This window comes from Lepisosteus platostomus, chromosome 1 (assembly GCF_059453375.1).
Source record: "Lepisosteus platostomus isolate fLepPlt1 chromosome 1, fLepPlt1.hap1, whole genome shotgun sequence".
NCBI lineage: Eukaryota > Metazoa > Chordata > Actinopteri > Semionotiformes > Lepisosteidae > Lepisosteus > Lepisosteus platostomus.
In genome coordinates this window covers 61,997,680-62,018,166 of record NC_142611.1, presented here as the reverse complement: position 1 = coordinate 62,018,166, position 20,487 = coordinate 61,997,680, and the positions used below count along the sequence as shown (strand labels likewise).

The 20,487-nt window shown below is 42.5% G+C and overlaps 1 protein-coding gene across 1 annotated transcript; it reads left to right on the top strand.

Moving 5' to 3' along the window:
• Positions 1-3,249: 3,249 nt before the first annotated feature.
• Positions 3,250-18,659, top strand: LOC148678362 (5-aminolevulinate synthase, non-specific, mitochondrial-like). The gene is made up of 11 exons (XM_088633346.1): positions 3,250-3,403; positions 3,570-3,658; positions 6,344-6,503; positions 9,872-9,982; positions 10,193-10,415; positions 11,314-11,498; positions 11,597-11,776; positions 12,423-12,587; positions 14,604-14,872; positions 16,656-16,818; positions 17,398-18,659. Exons 3-11 carry the CDS (start codon positions 6,368-6,370, stop codon positions 17,454-17,456), a joined length of 1,491 nt encoding a protein of 496 aa, XP_088489472.1. The 5' UTR covers positions 3,250-3,403; positions 3,570-3,658; positions 6,344-6,367; the 3' UTR covers positions 17,457-18,659.
• Positions 18,660-20,487: the final 1,828 nt, after the last annotated feature.

Here is a 20,487-nt window from a genome sequence, read left to right as displayed (position 1 = left end):
AAAACACAAGGCACCATTGTCAGAAGAGAAAGAAAGAGTTCCAGAGCCTGGACACCACGTTATTGTGGGAATTCATTTTAATACTTTAGTGCCATGTCAACAGCTGATTGGAATTAACCCACTTTAAAACAGCTGCCCAGATAGAAACCACAAGAACAAGAAAAACACATATCACACTTACACATACAACATATTGAGGTGCCTAATGGTCTCTGGACAGGTGCTATTTTGGAACCGAGCAGGACCACAATTGATGCTTTGAAACTCCCCAAAAGGAGAAGTATAAAAAAGAAGCTGGAAGGATGGAAGGGGTCTTGGACAACAGAGTGAAACCCATCTCGAAAAACTTCACCTGATACTGAACACAGGTACAGTACCAGCAGTACAGTGGGCAGATACCTGATCTTACAACTTACCTCCACATGTGTCTCTTATGTGTGGGTTTCTCCATCTCCACATGCGACCTTCGCAGATCCAGACTGCTCTGACCTTTTATCAGTGCAATGCTCTAACCTCTAGTTTTCTCCTAACCCTGAGCACATGGGCAAACTACAATACGAAATTACTGTGCCAGGAAATTTTATTTGAGAAAGTTTTTCTCTGTAAACCAAAAGAACCACCTACAGTACATTAACAACCCAACACCAACTCTCACCATGAGTCCTTTTACATATTGGCAGATTAATGGGTTTCTAGGAAAACTGGCCCTGGTGTGACTGTGTGTCTGGGTTTATGTCTGTCTGCTCTGCGGTCTGTGATGGACTGGTGTCCTGTCCAGGGTGTACCCTGCCTTGCGCCTGTTGCTTGCTGGGATAGACACCAGCTCTGCCATGATCCTGTCTTGGATAACAACTTGTTAAGATGTTTACCTTTGTGTTCCACCAAACTGCTCAGATTAAGATAGATTCTCACATGACCCAGAGTCAGTGTGAATACTTTTTTAAAAGCATTTTTCAGCAGTTAAAGTGTTGGCTCATTGTTGTCCAATTTGATTTTTTTGTGGTGTGCATGTCCGTTTCCTGAGTTGCACCACATTCATAGCAGAAATACTAAAGTCGCACACATCAAGCTCGACAGCTGAATCACTTCCTCTCCCTCCAGCATAATTCATAGGTGACGTGACACAAGTTGACATCAGTCCTGTCTTTCTCTGAGCTCTTGGCGCCTCTTTCAGAGGTGGCCGGTGACTGAAGTTCTGCTGGGTTTATAGAGCTGTCTGTGGCCCAGAGTGACTGGAATAGAGTTTGTGCTTCTGGTTCTGACTGGCTGTGAGTTCGTAACATAATAACCAGTGAACTTCCAGACAGAACAAAGGACTCACTAGGACACATGAAGGGAACTGAGTCTTTTTAGTCCATATTTTTTTACAGCCTCAGAAGTACTGTCCAGGTCATTCTGGGGGTACCTGAACTTTGATTCTGATTTTGAACTCGTGATATGATGTCCTGAGACATCCAAGCTTAGAGTTGCAGCATGTTTATTTATCAGTCTCAGCCAATAAAAGCTCTCTGAAATTGCAATGACTACAGTATGTATGCAGGAACACACAGCTTCATTTTATTTCCGGTGTGTGATGTTGTGAAATCTGTGCAAGAGCCCTACTGTTGTTTTGTGTGAATCATGTTAGGTGGGTAGTAAATAAATGCATTGTAACATTTATCTTACCTTGTGCAATACAGAACTCATGTCCAAATTGCTTCTTTAGTCCTGCCTTTCTCTGTGCCTGAGGGAGCTCCATCCATCTGTGCTGGAAATTTCTCTATAACAAGGGCTAATGTAGTCTTTCTAACAGAATAATAATAATAATAATAATAATAATAATAATAATAATAATAATAATAATTGCTTATACTTATATAGCGTTTTTCTGGACACTCCACTCAAAATGCTTTACAGGTAATGGGGACTCCCCTCCACCACCACCAATGTTGCAGAGTGATATGACTACTGGCTAAAATTAAAACCCATAAGATTTGAAATAAGGAAAAGGTTAACTTCTTTATTACATTCTTGCTATTATGTGGTGTCCTCTAATGTTTCATAATGGAGCTGCTAGCTGTGTTTACTCAGTCATGTTTCCACTCTGGATGCTCTGACAGCAATATCATATACAGCACCTATTATATCATCAGCTCAAGGTAGTGTTTTCATTAAAAGCAGTGTTAAAGGCTGGAGAAAAAATGATGGCACACATCTCTGTTTCAGAGCACAGAAACAAGAAGAACTCTTCTCGTGGCTCATCAGACTTTCTCGCAGTCTCCCAGTCAACTTCCGATTCCATATGGCTTGCTTGTCTCTACCTCTCATCTATCAGCTCCACAGATAGCTTCAGTTTAAGGCTGCTTGGCTCTCCCACTGAGCCCCTGTATGTACATTTGCTTCCTCAGCTTCTACCTCCACATTCCTACTAGAAAGAGCAGTAGATCTGTACAGAGAAAGCTGTAGTAGCCACCTTTCGAGGTAATAACTTATAGCAGCTGAGGTCTCTCAGGCAAATACTAACTGTCAGCCTGTCACACACAGGCTCCTGTCTATAGTCTATGGTCATCAAACATTACTTCAAGCACTTCAAAACACTTCATCTATTTTTAACAGTCGGGCTTTGTTTTAAAATGCCAAGTTCATTGCAATGCTGACTTCCCCGAGCAGCCATCTTCAGCATCTTCTCTCTGAGCCCTCTGAATACTTACTACTCTTTGAGATTCTATTCACCCAAATTCTAATCCACATTATCCCGTACAGGGCTGTGGGGGGAGCTGGAGCCTAACCCAGCCAGCAACAGGCACAGAGAGGTCATGCCCTGGACAGGATGTGTCTTCAAGAGTGATTGTGATTGTCATGTGTGATAAGGTAGACCATGACAAACGTTGTAGTCAGTGGGTGTTTAACCCAGATGTTATTCATTCTTACCCCTGTAATCCCCAAGTGAACGATCAACTATTTGTCAGATTGAGTCAAATATTTTATTACTGTTGTTGGTTTGCTGTGCGTATTTTAGTTTGTATATTCTGAAGCAGTGTGCAGTAACTTCTAGTTATAGTATTCCATCCAGTTGATTCCTAACAGCCATCAAAAATCTTGCAATTTACTAAATGTTTCAGTAAATTAAAACTCTCACATTACTACCTGCCAAAGAGCATCTCTGAAAAACAATGAGTAAATATAGAAAAAAAAGAATTCACACACGATGAGGTCCTACCCTCAGTCACTCAGTGACATCAGAAATCCATGCTCATCAGTGGGTTGTGGCTCCTCTGAGAGACTCTAGAAGGAAATGAGAGAGGCTGCAGCTATCGAGTGACCCTGAAGCCACAGGAGCAGAAAGGTGGTTTAGTTTGAACGCGGAACAGAGAAAGTCTGCTTACAGTTCATCACTTCAGAGCAGCAGTAGAGCTTGGAAACGGTAACAACTTTGTTTGTGTTGTATACAGCGGACAGAGCTTATATTTTCAAAGTGGTTTAAGTAAGAAACCAGCTTAGGTCTGCAACTAAAGATAAAAATGACTACATCAAAATCAATTAGGGCTCAGAAGTGATCTAATCACTATTTTGTTTAATTTCCAATCTAGTATGCATAGTTTTGGACAGGTCGGGTGCAGTTTGCCTTGAAGATTAAGAAGACACAGAGGGCACCAGTATTCCTGCTTCCAGAGCCCAGGTAAGCTCTTCCTCGTGTGTGCTGTGACAGAGGAACTGTAGAGTGACTGCACAGTTCAAAGGACAGACATAGTTCCAGTTTCCTCTTAACTTTCAAAACACATATTAGATGAGAAAAGTTAAAATAATTAAGAATCCTGTTATTGTTTTCCTCTCAAGAAATACACATTTTAAAATGGTATATGGTGGAACTATAAGACTCTATGGTTTATTTGGGAGTATTTTACTTCTCTTTATAGACCTGCATTGATTCGAGTCAGGAATTTGATTAAGACTTCTTTTTTTCACCTTAGAAATAATGCCCGCATTAGGCAATTTCTCTCAATGTCTGATGCTGAGTGCCTGATTCATGTATTTATAATATCAAGGCTTGATTTCTGCAGCTCTTTACTCTGTGGGCTCCCCAACACTCCTCTCAGTTAATGTGACCTTACATTGTTTGTGTCTGTGCTGCTCCTTGACAATCATTAGCCCCCAGTTTACCTAGGTACACTAAGGGAAACTTTATAATTTTCCCACCAGACCTCAGCAAACATCCTGTCTGCTTTGAAGCTACAGTAGAAGTGTTTATTCCATGCAAATGTAGTCAGTGTGCTTGTTTCGTGTCCTATATATTTAATCTGGTTTAGTAATACCAGTCCTCCCTGCAGATTTGCATTCCTTATCATTATATAACAGCAGCAGAGAAAACATTCCTGCTTCTCTTATTCATAGGAGCAACAATGGAAAACACACACTCCTTGGTTACACAAGAGCGTATATTCCTGCTGAGCAACAGTTGAAAGTTTCAGTTTCGTTGTGTCTCAGAAGAGATGAGTTTCAACAGCATCCAAAGTTATAGCAAGTTCACATGTCATGCCACTTCTTTTTCAAATTGGCTTGACTGTGGACTTTCCCCCATCAGCTGATGATCATGAGATAAAACTCAGAAGAAAAGGGAATTCACCACAGGCTAGAATACATGGGGAGAAGGGAAAAAGCCCACTAGCAATGACAGTTTTCTTGTGCTCCTAAAATCCAGCTTATTCAATATAATGTAGTATGTAGAGCGATTACACAGCTAGAAGCCTTCTGCATGGGCTTAACATTCAGTGCAGTGCTCGTGCTGTAGTGTACTACAGTATGTCCGTGCCTTGTGTTATTGCACACTAATCATTCAGGTTTGGAAAACAGCGGCTGTATCATGCCAATCTCACCAGCTGCTTGTTTAATTGGAGATCTTTAATTTATTTACTAATCCTTTAACTTCTGTCACTTACTGTACAACAGCAAGAAAAGTGGTGATGTTACTGACTTGTAAGCACAGGTTAACCAGTGACTATTTTCTTTTGTAAGACATACAGTACCAATGAGCATAGGATATGTCCCATCACTGTTCTCCAGACTGATACTAGAGCAGCAGTATTTTTAGTGGTGCACATTCTGGGGTCCAAATTTTGTACAGTCTTTAAATGAGATCTTACTAGTGCATTGCACTATTTAACATAATATTCCCTTCATTTAAACTGTATATATTCTAACATTTTGCTGTCTGTTTAGACTTCCTCCAGGACAGGAGTCTCCAGCCCTGGTTCTGGAGATTCCACTGTCTTGTAAATCTCCTGCGATTGGCTCTTTCAAAAGACCATTTGTTTAAGGGAATTCCAGCACTTTAAGGCTGAAAGATCTTCACATTTTGATTCAATTGACCTCATAATTATGTCATAAATTCTAAGTTTTGTCATTTAGTCATAGTGGCATCTCTGTGGTAGACTAGGTCTGTTTCATACCGGTATACAATACAAACATGCTTTTGATTTTTTCACATGTATCAAGACTAATGTAAAGTGGATTTGTAGTAAAAACCCCTCTGGATAAATTGATACTATTCTATCTGAATAGGCATATGCAAGAATAATTAAGAACTGTGTAGATCCAACAGGCTTCTGGCTTATCATGAATGACTGTTATTCCGGGGAGTAGAGTAAGGGTTGCTAAATTAAAAATGGAAAAGCCGGACTCAAGTAAAGTAAAACTCACGTACTGGATAACAAATCCATTGGTTCATTTGGTTTGAGAGTTTGGGGATTAAATGACCAAATCCTGTCACAGCGGAAGGCTTGGGTGCAGAGATGGTAGATTACCTGGCAAAATCCAAAGGAAGTCAGAGACACAGGGTTTCTGGAGTTAGACCATGTAATACTATTCCCCGGGCTGCAGGATCACGACGGCAGCCATAGTGCGCCAGAACGCTCCCCACACACCAGCTTTCAGTGGGGAGGAGAGCAGAGTGTTGACGCCAGTTCAAAGATGGGAACTATTAGGAGGCCATGATTAGTAAAGACCCAATGGGAAATTTGGTCTGGATGCCAGAGTAATACCCCTACTCTTTTCGAGAAACACTCTGGGATTTTTAATGACCACAGAGAGTCAGGACCTCGTTTTTACGTCTCATCCGAAGGACGGCGTCTCTTTACAGTACAGTGTCCCCGTCACTATACTGGGGCATTAGGACCCACATGAGCCGCAGGGTGAGCGCCCCCTGCTGGCCCCACTAACTCTTCCAGCAGCAACCTTAGTTTTTCCCAGGAGGTCTCCCATCCAGGTACTGACCAGGCTCACACCTGCTGAGCTGCAGAGGGCTGCCAGTTGTGAGTTGCAGGGTGATATGGCTGCATATTGTTTAATTTATCTCTGATTATTTCAGCACTTTGCTATTGGACGTCTCCAGATGTTCCTCCAGAAGGCAGTCAGGTTCCTGGTGGTGTCCCCACAAAAATGTTCTGTGTTGGTGAATCTTGCTTCCAGACCTTTTTCCTGTCCTCTGTGTACATCATCTGCCAAGAAGATTACGCAATCTGACAATGGTGAGCAAATAATCATAACCCCCAATTTGAAAAGATTTTCCCGAGAATGTACCCGAGTGGTTGGTATAATTAGAGGGACGTGAATTCTTTATTCTCTGGCACAGCTTTGATGAAAAAAGTAATAATTCAGGCACACTTGGTTAAACAGATATTTATTAACAATGGCCATGCACACACTAAACTACACACAACATAAACATACAACACACAAGTTTCCATACGTGTAAGTTTACAGACAAGGTGTTTCAGAGACCTGCCTTTACTGTAGATCACTCCAAAATCCCCAGACTGCTATCAAGTATTTGACTGTTAAATAATGCCTACAGAGGCCAAAAGAAGACAGAAGCTTAACTTAACTAAGTAGAATACAACCTACAATTAAATATCAAGCTAACCCACTAAACAGGAGAGGCTGTTTTAAACCGAGGGATTCTTCACTCAGAAACTCTGAGTTCCCTAAAAGCCACAGAATAACAAGTTCACTTAGCAAGGTCTAAATACTTAGATCCAGTGGGTTATTTTTGGATGATCTTGAACAAGGACCTCTCACCTGGAACGCACTTCAGGTTCTCTCCTCCTGTCTCCTTCTCTTTCCTATGGTAGTGTTTCCCCCTTGTTCTGTCCTCTGTCTTTTATTCTACACTTGGTGCTCTTAATCATGTACCCAGAGCTTAATTAACTACGGTAAAGCAGACGATTCTTTTGATCAGTCTGTCTCACACCCAGCACAACTAAGTAAACACCCCTTTGTTTGAAGCTCTAGGAAGTGGAAATATTGATACTAGTTAGGTGTTCCCATTGCATCCTGATTCCTAGAGACCCCTTTATTGCCAATTACCTCAGCGTGTAACTTTAATACATTTTAAAGTTACATATTTGAATACATGTCTTCATTGGTAAATTGAGGCCAGTTTCTATACACCGTAAATACATTATCAGGCCTGGAGAGATTACTTATCTGATTATTAGGTTACTATAGAGTCTGCTAGATCCACCTACTTCTCTCACATCATTGAAAATCACCAAAACAATCCCAGACATCTTTTCTCCACCATCAACAGACTGCTCAAGCCAAACTGCCCTACCACATTACCTGCCTCATCACAACTTTGCAACACATTCTTAGATTTCTTTAGTTCTAAGATTGACAACATCCGGCATCACATTCTCTCCACTACGGATATAATTTCCATACCTCCTCCCTCCTCATCCAACTTCTCTGGTTCCCGTCTCTCCAGCTTCTCTCTTCTTGACTTAGAATCCCTCAACAAACTAGTTACGTGCATGAAGCCCACCACATCTATTTTAGATCCCATTCCCACCACTTTATTCCAGTCCTGTTTCTCTTCTCTCTGTCCCATTGTCCTCAATATAATACATGAATCCTTGAGAACCGGCATTGTACCAACGGTCCTCAAAACTGCTGCTGTTAGTCCCGTGCCAAAGAAGCCTAACATGGCTCTCGACAATCTTAACAACTTTCGCCCCATCTCCAACTTACCCCTTCTCTCTAAAATTCTAGAACGTGCTGTCACACTTCAGTTACATAACCACCTCATGACAAACAACCTTTTCGAACCCCTCCAATCTGGCTTCCGTCAACTTCACAGCACAGAAACCGCCCTAGTCAAGGTCACCAACGATCTTCTAATAGCTTCTGATTCTGGTTCTCTTTCCATACTCATCCTTCTTGATCTCAGTGCTGCCTTTGACACTGTTGACCATAACATCTTACTTTCTCGTCTCGAGACTGTGTTTGGAGTCTCTGACACTGCCCTCAAATGGTTCAAGTCTTACCTCACTGATCGCTGTCACTTTGTCTCTCTCAATGGGTACAGGTCTGAAATTGGTCTTGTCAAGTCTGGTGTCCCCCAGGGCTCAATACTGGGCCCCTTGCTCTTCAGCATTTACATGTTCCCACTTGGTCAGCTTTTAAGATCACATGGCCTCAGCTTTCATTTTTACACTGACGATACTCAAATATACATCCATACCAAACCTGACACTGATGTGGCTGTCTCTATTCTATCTAATTGCATCTCTGACATAAAAATTTGGATGACTCAAAACTTCCTTCATCTTAACTGTGACAAGACTGAAGTCATGCTTATTGGTACCCCCATCAACTTCGTAAAGCAAGTCCTGTAACCCTGTCTGTAGATGGCTCTGTACTTGAGCTTCAATCAAAATTGAAAAGCCTTGGGGTTATATTCGATTCTGGCTTATTATTCGACCCACATGTACAGCATACTTCCAAAACATCTTTTTTTCACCTTAGAAATATTGCAAGACTACGCCCTATGCTATCATTAACTGTGGCTGAAAAGCTGATCAACATATTTGTATTCTCTCGAATTGACTACTGCAATGCTCTACTCCCTGGGGTATCTAAATCTACTCTAAATAAGCTGCAGTATGTCCAAAATTCAGCAGCCAGAATCCTGACCAGGTCTAGTGCAAGTGTTCACATTACTCCTATCCTGGAGTCCTTGCACTGGCTTCCGGTCAAATTCCGCGTAGACTTTAAAATCCTCATGCTCACCTATAAGGCTTTACATGGCTTGGCACCTCAATACCTGTCTGAACTTTTATCGCCCTACTCCCCACCTCGCAACCTCCGCTCTTCAAATTCTGCCCTCCTTACTGTCCCCCAAGCCCGTCTACATTGTATGGGCGACAGGGCCTTCTCCTGCTATGCCCCCAAGCTCTGGAACTCTTTGCCCAAGGATATTAGAGAGTCACCTTCTCTAAACTCCTTCAAATCTAGACTCAAAACCTTCTTCTTCAGAAAAGCCTTTACTTAACTGGTTCCATTCTTCACCCCTCTGCTCTTCTTAGTACCACCTTCCACGGTCTCCTCTATTGTTATTGTTGTATTGTTGTAATTATAATTGTGTCCTATCTTGTGAAATCTTCTTAATTATTGTTGTAGTCTTCTTATTTATTGTTATTGTCATCCTGTAAAGCGCTTTGAGAAGCCACCTTTAAAGGCGCTATATAAAATAAAGTTTATTATTATTATTATTATTATAAATCTATTTTATTACAACTCATGTGCATGGAAGCAAACTTGTTAAAGTAGAGAACAAGAGCACTTCTTTACACAAAGAGTTGTGGGTGTCTGAAACAAGCTACCCAGCCATGCTGTTGAAGCAGACACCTTGGCTTCTCTCAAGAAACAGCTGGATGAAATCCTGAGATCAGTTATCCACTAACTCCTAGAAAAGCTAGATAGTCCCTCATTTGTAACCATGCTCTATAATTTATGCATTTAATATTTTATTAGTAGAAACCTGTCATCTAATTTTTAAGAATACTGTATATTTAACACGTCTGCACATCTTCTTTCTTCATGGGTGTAATTTCAGCTATGGTCCGCATTGCCAGAGCTAGTGGGAAGTATCAGAACTGTCTGGAGAATTTATCACAGCTGTCACCCACCAGAGTCACACACCTTCTGCAAGACAACATGACCAAAAGTAAGAAAAGAAGGATTTCTGAATACAGTATAATTTTAATCATTTTAAAGGGAAATGCTTCTGGAACATTCCAAGTTAAATTTGAAAAAAATATTTGAAGACCTTATCTCAAACTCTCTTTTTTACACATGACTGTGAAAAGCTATTTATAAAGCTTGTTTTTTTTTACAACGGCTATCACATTTCTTTTAATCTCATTTTGCATTGCAGAACGTCCTACCTTCAACTATGACAAATTCTTTCAAAAGAAGGTTGAGGATAAGAAGAGTGAGCACACGTACCGGGTGTTCAGGACGGTGAACAGGAGAGCACAGGCCTTCCCCCTGGCTGATGAGCTCTCCGGCCTGCAGACCCCGGAGAGAGAGATTTCCGTCTGGTGCAGCAGTGACTGCTTGGGCATGAGCTGCCACCCCCAGGTTCTTCGCTCGATCTCGTACGTGCTTTAGTTCTCTACTCTATGTGTTTCCAGATGTCCAGAACGTATCATAATTCAAACCACAGGAATGCAAGAAGTCCCAGCACAGTTCAGCGACTCTGTTACAGGAGCGCCTCTCTGGAGACTGGTCTCTCCCTCTCTGGTCTACATGCAATGCTCACAAGCAACGTCCATTCACCCAGTTTCAAACCACTTCCTCCGAAACACCCAGAGGAAAACCACAACAACACGGAGAGAACATACAAACTCCACACGGATAGCACTTCGGGACCAGAATTGAATCCAGGGTCCCAGCACTGCAAATCAGCAATGCTAACAATGGTACCACCACGCAAGTAACTTATATGCTGTAAAATATCTCCATCAATTGCCGCAAATGTTAGAGAACACACATTTCAGGACTGTTCATTTAGAATGAGGGCGGCGTCAGCATGGCTGTCTCGCAGTACTGGAAAGCTGAGCGGGATTCCTGGAGTGCTATCTGTGTGCAGTCTGTATGTTCTCCTCATGTTGTGGTTTCATCCCAGAGCTCAAAGACATACTGGTAGGATAATTGGCTCTGGTGTGAGCATGTGTGTCTGTGTCTGTGACGGACTGGTGTCCTGTCCAGGGTGAATCCTGTCTTATGCCTGTTGCTTGCTGGTACAGGCTCCGGCTCCCCTGCAACCCTGTACTGGATAAAGTGGTTTAGGAAGTGGATGGACCTTTAGAGTTAATCTTTGATCCTTTGCAGAGATTTCCCTATGTGAGACAACAGTACGCCTTACTCAACTTAACTGTCACAGAAGGTCTTTGTGAATACAGTACAACAGGTGTTTGTCTCTTAGCTCATGCACAGCATTTTCGCACCACTCAAAAAATTCCTAACACAAAAAAGTGTTATTTCTGTCCTCAGGGATGCTCTATGGCAGCACGGAGCGGGATCGGGAGGCTCACGGAACATCTCCGGGACAAGCAGGTTCCACGTGGATCTGGAGCAGGAGCTGGCCGATCTCCACCGCAAAGACGCGGCTCTGCTTTTCTCCTCCTGTTTTGTGGCCAACGATTCCACACTTTTTACACTGGCCAAGATGCTGCCAGGTAGAACATTCAGCCTGAGCCGGCAGACCTTCCCATCCTTATTCGCCGCAGGACGGGACCTTACACTCCGCTGAGTTGTTTGTGTTTTAAATCAAAAGGCTGTGAGATTTACTCAGACGCTGGGAATCACGCCTCCATGATCCAAGGGATCAGGAACAGCGGCGTGCCCAAGTTCATCTTTCGCCACAACGATGTTAATCACCTTCGAGACCTGCTGCGCAAGTCCCACCCCTCCACTCCCAAGATCGTGGCCTTTGAAACCGTTCACTCCATGGATGGTAGGCGGCCATCTTCTTCTTTCAAGCCGTTGCCTGCGCTCGGTCTCCCTCTGTGTAGTGACCAAGCTCCTTGTTCCGAACCCTAACCCACCTGGCTGTGAGGATGAGGAGGCTGGGACCCCCATGCAGAATGAGGATTGACCAAGGGGGAGTGTTATGTTAGCACAGTGTGAGTTTGCAGTTCCGACGCCATTGTGTTAATGTCGATGAAACAGTGTTATTACACTAGGGAGTCTTGGCAGCTTGTGTCCATTTTCTGGTAGTTCTGTGAAGTGTATAACAAAGGGCAGACAGGTGCCATAGGTGTCCACTGCAGTCCCTGCCTTTTCTGTGATACCCCAGTGGGGTGGAGGAGGAAGGCAGAAGAGGAAAGCGGTAGGAGAGAAGTGGCTTATGTGAAGCATTTACAGTTTTTCCAGATTTCCAGAAACAACGTCGGGAATGATTACAAGTGAGAGGTGAGGCGAATGGAACTTGGCTGGCTGTCAGCTCTCCTGAACTGTCAACGTGCCCTCCAGTTAGCCCCGAAGAAATTCAAGAGCGAAACTTTGACCAATGTCCACGTCCGAGCTTTACCAATGCCATCTCTGTTCCCGTTTCTCTGTGATATTTGAGGTCTCAAGTGGGAGGGTGTTTTCCCATGCAGGTGCTGTGTGTCCGCTGGAGGAAATGTGCGATGTTGCCCATGAATTTGGAGCCATCACGTTCGCTGATGAGGTCCACGCGGTTGGGTTGTATGGACCTCGAGGTGGAGGAATAGGTGACCGAGAAGGAGTCATGCATAAGACAGACATCATCTCTGGGACACTTGGTAAGGATTCCTTGCTGTAACGAAAAGTGGCTTTAGATCCCTTACAGTATTATTACACAGGCAACAAGGATGGACTTCTTTATGAACTTATTCTAGGGCACAATAACCATGCTGTCAGTTAGTAGGGCTTAAAGGGGAACTGCAGTCCTATTTTCACAGACCGGTTATTAAATCTTGAAACTATAGAGTCTCCATTTTTTTGCAAACCACTGGTTTTGCCACCAGGACAAGAGCGAGAGATTGCATAAATTGCGATCTGAAGAAGCCTTTCCTGCTCACTAGTCACTGTAATGACTAAAGTAATGCAGTGTATAAGCGATTAAATACAGGTTGTGTAAGAGACCGCAGAAGTGTTCCAACGTGATCTGCATGCAGAGTTAACAAGTAGGTAGTATTTGTCTTGAAGTCGAGAGTAGTATTTCTATTGGATTAAAAGAGAATTATTCACAAGCCTGCTTGTTTACAATGTCATAGAGCCGCTAAACCTCACTGGAAGTTTTGTTGCCTCCTTCTGAATCACAGACACTGAATCATGACGCTGCACGTACCTAGAAATTACTTCTATTTTACGATGTAAATTGGAGGTTTTACACATTACTGTCTACATTTTACTTTCATTGTGGTCTGAAACGCACTCATCAATGCCGATTCTTTCAAACCCCGAAATATCGAAATAGCGTTACAGTTCCCCTTTTTAATGGCATTACTGGACCCCTAGCTACTGTAGGCTAATAACCTGAAACTGCACCCCATCCTCATCCTCATCCGTGGTTTCACATACTCGAGGTGTCGGCCCAGTCCTGGCCTGAGAGGCATTCCTGAAGCTTCTAGAACATTCTCAGAGGTTCCAACTGTCTTAGAAGCTCAATTCAAGATTCACATACCCAGTGTTTCCTCCTTGCTCCCCACCGCATCTCTCCTGCTTCCTCGCGCCCCTCACCTCTTGCCGGCTGCTTGCTGTCATTTCCTTCCTTTTGTTCGCATTTTTTTGGGGCGTTCTTGAATTCTCCGACACTTACCATGAACACATCGCCAGGTATATTTCTGCACATTATTGTAGTTTCATCACAGAATTCCGAAACGTGCAACATTCCTTTTCAACTGTTAAATTATTTTTGTAGTTGTATATTCTTTGCTGCCGTTCAGGCATTTTTATGAGGTCAGTAATGTTAAAACTCTTGGATTTCTATGTCAAATTAGATGCAGTTTATCAAGGAAATTGATAAACATATATACTGTATATTTTGATTAAGAAAGAATGTTGGTAATTAGAGATGGGAAAATAACTAATGTGTCCACTAATTTAATTAATTTAGTCAGACTCCTGTGAAAAGCCTGATCATAACATTTCCTTTATAGCTGATTATTTGGTTTTGACAGATGAGCAATAGTCAGTGTTGTGACTCATGCCAAGCTATAACTAAAATATGTTTTTTAATGGCTATAATAATGGTTTTTCATTTTTATTTCATAAATGTGACTAATTTTCATTTGAAAAGGATATTTCTAGACATTTTCTTTTTTTTAAGAGTTGTATTATTAAGCTCTAGTCATGATACTGTATGTCCTTGTGTGGAGTTTACCCATTTTTCCATAATTGAAATGATGGCAATTGGAATATTTATTTATATCAACAACCTATTGTCAGAACTACCACAAAAAAAGAAAAATGTGCAAATTATCCTTTTTTAAGTGTGGTTTAGATTTTCTCACTTTTAATAAGAGCCCCCGAATCTGAATTTACCACACTGAACTTTTGAGGTCTTGATGTTCCCCTTGTGACTGCAATAATATCCAAAAGAGAATAAACCATCAAAATGTTGCAAAACATTCTATTGTTGATGTTACTGGGCTGGAAAGAGAAAATTAATACAGCTCATTTGTAATGGCAGATATTTATCTTAATCTTTTTCTGAAGAAGGTGTGTTTATGCTTCAACATCATTTCAAGAAACAGGCCTTTATAATACTTGACTTAATCTTAATCTTAGTTCCACTTACAATGATCTCTTTTTAGGTAAAGCCTTTGGCTGTTTTGGAGGTTATATAGCCAGTACTGCCACCCTTGTGGACACAGTACGCTCCTACGCAGCTGGCTTCATCTTCACCATTTCCCTGCCACCGATGCTCTTAGCCGGTGCCAGGAAATCCGTTCAGATACTCAAGAGCGAGGAGGGACGTACTCTGAGGCAGAAGCACCAAGAAAATGTTCAACTGCTCACACAGATGCTCATGAAGGCTGGTCTGCCTGTGGGACACTGCCCGACTCACATCATTCCAGTCAGGGTAAGTCAGAGAAATCCTGCCCTGTCCATACAAACCTGCCTAACCGGTTCGTTCATGTTACTGGTCTCTGCACTGCCTTCTCTTGTTAGAAATTACACACAGAGAATAGGACACTAAATGTATGCCAACTGTACAGTTCAAATGGCCCATAAAAGTTTCCAATGACTGACAATTTGTGGGAAATGAATAAGAGTTGTACCCATGTCTAAACTGTCTTCAACGCTACAGCATGCGCATGTCCAACTGTCCTCATCACTACAGCGTGCTCATGTCCGACTGTCCTCATCACTACAGTGTGCTCGTGTCGGAGTGTCCTCATCACTACAGCGTGCTCGTGTCCAACTGTCCTCATCACTACAGCGTGCTGATGTCTAACTGTCCTCATCACTACAGTGTGCTCATGTGTGACTGTCCTCATCATTACAGCGTACTCGTGTCTGACTGTCCCCATCACTACAGCGTGCTCATGTCTGACTGTCCTCATCACTACAGCGTGCTCATGTCTAACTGTCCTCATCACTACAGTGTGCTCATGTGTGACTGTCCTCATCATTACAGCGTACTCGTGTCTGACTGTCCCCATCACTACAGCGTGCTCATGTCTGACTGTCCTCATCACTACAGCGTGCTCATGTCTGACTGTCCTCATCACTACAGTGTGCTCATGTGTGACTGTCCTCATCATTACAGCGTACTCGAGTCTGACTGTCCCCATCACTACAGCGTGCTCATGTCTGACTGTCCTCATCACTACAGCGTGCTCGTGTCCGACTGTCCTCATCACTACACCGTGCTCATGTCCGACTGTCCTCATCACTACAGCGTGCTTATGTGTGACTGTCTCCATCACTACAGCGTGCTCGTGTCGGACTGTCCTCATCACTACAGTGTGCTCATGTCCGACTGTCCTCATCATTACAGCGTGCTCATGTCTGACTGTCTCCATCACTACAGCGTGCTCATGTCTGACTGTCTCCATCACTACAGCGTGCTTGTGTCCGACTGTCCTCATCACTACAGCGTGCTCATGTGTGACTGTCCTCATCATTACAGCGTGCTCATGTCCGACTGTCCTCATCACTACAGCGTGCTCATGTCCGACTGTCCTCATCACTACAGCGTGCTCATGTGTGACTGTCTCCATCACTACAGCGTGCTCGTGTCGGACTGTCCTCATCACTACAGCGTGCTCATGTCCGACTGTCCTCATCACTACAGCGTGCTCATGTCCGACTGTCCTCATCACTACAGCGTGCTCATGTGTGACTGTCTCCATCACTACAGCGTGCTCATGTGTGACTGTCCTCATCATTACAGCGTGCTCATGTCCGACTGTCCTCATCACTACAGCGTGCTCATGTCCGACTGTCCTCATCACTACAGCGTGCTCATGTCCGACTGTCCTCATCACTACAGCGTGCTCATGTCTGACTGTCTCCATCACTACAGCGTGCTCGTGTCGGACTGTCCTCATCACTACAGCGTGCTCATGTCGGACTGTCCTCATCACTACAGCGTGCTCATGTCTGACTGTCCTCATCACTACAGTACCTGTCTCTCATGGACCAACCTGAATAGCAGAAAATACTCTTAAACAGTTCCAGTTGTCAAACTGAGTTATAAGAAAATTATACGTTAGTTTTTTTTAGGAGAAAAAACAGAATAACTTCTAGTAAAGACACACATTTGCAGATATGAAAATTATAGAACGTTGAAAAAGCTCTTTACATATTAATGCCATGTATTCTTATCTTATTCAAATCAACTCTTTGTCTCAATTAAGGTGGCAGATGCAGCAAAGACCAATGAAGTGTGTGACATGATGATGAGGAGGCACGGTGCCTACGTGCAGGCCATTAATTACCCCACTGTCCCACTGGGGGGAGAGCTCCTCCGAATCATCCCCACCCCTCGTCACACCCCACAGATGATGAGCGACTTCACTGGTGAGACACAAAATGCAAAAGAGCTCAAATGCCGCATCTTCTCTCTATTACTTTTACCCCAGCAACGTTGACCGTTCTGTCATGTGAGGATCTTTTCTGGTATGACACTAATATCGGCTCCTGCGTATCAAATCACTTTTCGTTTGGGAATCTGACACATTAAATAGCTCTGCACATGTTGTTTGGGGGCACAGTGGTACAGTGGTCAGCATTGCTGTCTCGCAGTGCTGGTGGCCCCTGGGCTTAATTCCTGGGGTGCTGTCTGTGTGGAGTTTGGATGTTCTCCCTGTGTTTGCATGGATTTCCTCCTTGCTCTCCAGTTTCCCCCCACAGTTCAGAGCCATTGGCTGGTTAATTGGCTTTTTGGAAACTTGGCCCTGGTGTGATTGTGTTTGTGTGTGTGTGCCCTGCGATGGACTGACGTCTTGCGCCCGTTGCATGCTGGGATAGGTTCTGATTCCTCCGTGACCCTGTACTGAATAGAGCAGTTTAGAAAATGCATTGCTGTTGTTTGGTTTGAATCAATGTTTATAGAAGATGTTGTACTATGAAGAAAATTGTTTTTCATTCTGCCCACAGAACAACTGGTGGAGATCTGGAAAGAGATTGGTCTGGACCTCCACTCTACATCTCTGTAACATTCATATGCAACTTCATGGATTAAAAAGACAGAGAAAAACTGACTTTATCCGAGCAATTGGATACTTCCCAGTCCTGGACATTCTCATATTTCCCATTGTCTGTCCCCTCTCTTCACTTCTGATCGTGTTAATAATAATAAGTAAAATTTTGAATCATTCTAAAATTCAGAAGACAGAAGTATAACATTATTAGATTTTTGACATTATCTGTAAATCAAGCTGCTATATACTTTTTTGTTTCAGTGGGGGTATGATTTAGTCATGAGACTCTGAGGGCACTGTAAGTACTTTAGCTCAACGTGGCACTCTTGGTACTGTAGTTGTAGTTCTTAAACAATGAATAAAATGTATTTAGTTTTAAAAGTTACATTTTAGAGAAAATTCAGTTGTTTTAGCTGGTTGATATATAAAGTCAGAAAACTCACAATATATGAAGCTTAAAGATATAAAGTTTACATTAGCTCACAATCTAATTGCACATCTCAAGGCCGCTCTCAGAACGTGTGCAACAGTGAATATCACCTGAAGGGCTTGTCCAGCTGCAGCTGAGCTAAGGTACACACTAATGAACAAAGGGGACTTCTTGTGGTTTACTCTGGTTAACTAAATAAAGGATAAACACTCAACAAGGATAAAATACAGCACAAACACAGAGAGAAGACAGGCCAGTAGGGAGAAACAGAGACAGAGATGCACTTCCTACTGCACTGTGACAAATACTCTGGGATTAGTCAAACAACAACTCCAATCCCAGAATTCCCACTCCTGCCAGATCAGAACTGTTTCTAATCCTACTGGGGGTGGAAACTCAACACAGCTGCAGCCCAGTATGAGATCTTCTGTCACAGCCTGAGAGACAGAGACTGAACTTCTCTCTCAATATTATTTTATACTGTATGTTTCTTTTGTGATACTTTTGGGCATCCATGTCATAGGAAGGGAGATTTAGTTCTGTTCAGGATCTGTTTATGATGCAGTTTTTTTTTTCTCTTAAGGAACACAGTGTTTTCAGATTACAGAGTCGGAATTGTGGGTTTCTAGGTCTATAGGAAATAGGCCTCTGAAATGCGTTTTTACTTATAGTGTTACTGTGTCGCATTATGTAATTGTCTTAAATATGTATTAACAAAAATTGTCATGTTTGACTACTCTGTCACCAGAACTGTGCTAGAGAATAAAGGGAACTCGTGTCATTTCTCACAGGGCTCACGTTTTTACCTAACACTTGGTTCATTTTACTTAATCACTCTCCCAGTTTGTAACAATATTATAAATAAGCCCCGGTTGGGATGTATCCCGCTTTGCGGCCGTTGCTTGCCGGGATATGCTCCAGTTCCCCCGCGACTCTGTATTGGATTGAGCTTTTTGCAACATATCACAAACTGAGTAATGTTCTATGTAGATACATTAACGTTTCGGGATGGAATAGTTGTGACCTGTAGATCTGCGAGTATTTGTCTCACTGCGAGGGAAAAAGTTGTACCGGTTCCCCCATTGTGGAAAAACTATTCACGACCAAACACAGCCGTCAGAACTTGGCACGTTTTCTGTGAAAACGTCCTTAAGTTTTACGAAAAGACTAGATAATAACTACCCTGGTCCGACAGCAAGCGTATGCTAAATATATTCGTTACAGGCTGGTGATAATGGGAACGCAACTGGGATGGATAGGAAAACGGCACAGTAACGCCTCATTTATTCTGTTCTTAAACAGAATACAAAACGGACACTTAACAGTTCGTCCAGAACTCTCAGTCCGGAGTCCCTGTATTTCTCTCGGTCAGTGGAAGTTCTTTCCGATACTGCAGATTCGCGGTGTGTCCGCTGTACCTCTCCTGGCTCTCTCACACACAGGCCGGCCAGAGGCGCTCACCTCCACAATGAGCTCGCGTTTCACCAGGAACACGACGACTGACACCTGGCTCCTGTCAGGCAGGAACTCACGCTGACTGTACTAAAAAAGTCAACTGTTGATTCTGAATTTTAAACACCATCCACGAATCTGAGTTCGGGAGAGACTAATACTAATGAAGGCCAAATATTCATCATAATTTTACCAAAAAAACACACACACAATTATGGTAACCGAGGTGATGATGTTAAACGAAATTATCTCTAACGTACTTATATTTAAAAACGAGGCACATTATGTAGAACAATTTTAGAAATGCAGTAATTATATTTTATGATAGGCAACCGCAGCCTGTACTTCTTGAATGAATGATCATCTTAGTTGTGCCTTCACAGCAGACACGGGTCTAAATAAATTACAGTAAAATTATAATATATACTTTGGTAATATATTTTATTTATAAATATATAAATATGATTATTTTCAGTGTCAAAACTTAAGATTCGTGGGCATTTATTTAAATCTATATTAAAATAACAGAAGAGATTTTTAAATGCGTGATTTTATTGCTCAACAATAAATTAAGTTTGTTCTTTCAAACTTCATTTGTAAAAAGACAGCTTGGATAAAGCAGGCAAACCCCTCCGTGTTGCTGTTAGAGAGGGGCAGTAACACACACACACGGTCTGACTCTCCCCGCTTGCTCCGCTGCTGAAATCTGGGGTGAAAATTACAGTCCTGCGCCGATTCACGGGCGTCTACCGGGCTCTTCAAAGGAAGCGTCACAAACCGAGATAAAGGAGGAGGTTCTCCAATATATTTAAAGCAAATAGTGACCCACAAAACCGTAAAAGTTTTTTTTTTCCTCCGACATTCTCCGGAAACACGGTTTTGTGGTGATGACTGATTATCTTAATTTTTCATCATCAGAGGGTGTTTTCGGCCTCTGGTGTAGAAGTGTCGGGTGAGTACATACCCATGGAAAAACGTATTGTTAAAAATATACAGTAATAAAACAGTATAATAGACTTATTACTGCCATATACTGTATATGTTTTAAATATGTATCGTTGCATAGCAACAAAATCAGTACACATCCTGGCCATATGGATATATCCAAAACATTGCGTTAAAAAGTCAGGACGGACCATTAAAAATACCGGGCTAGATTAGATT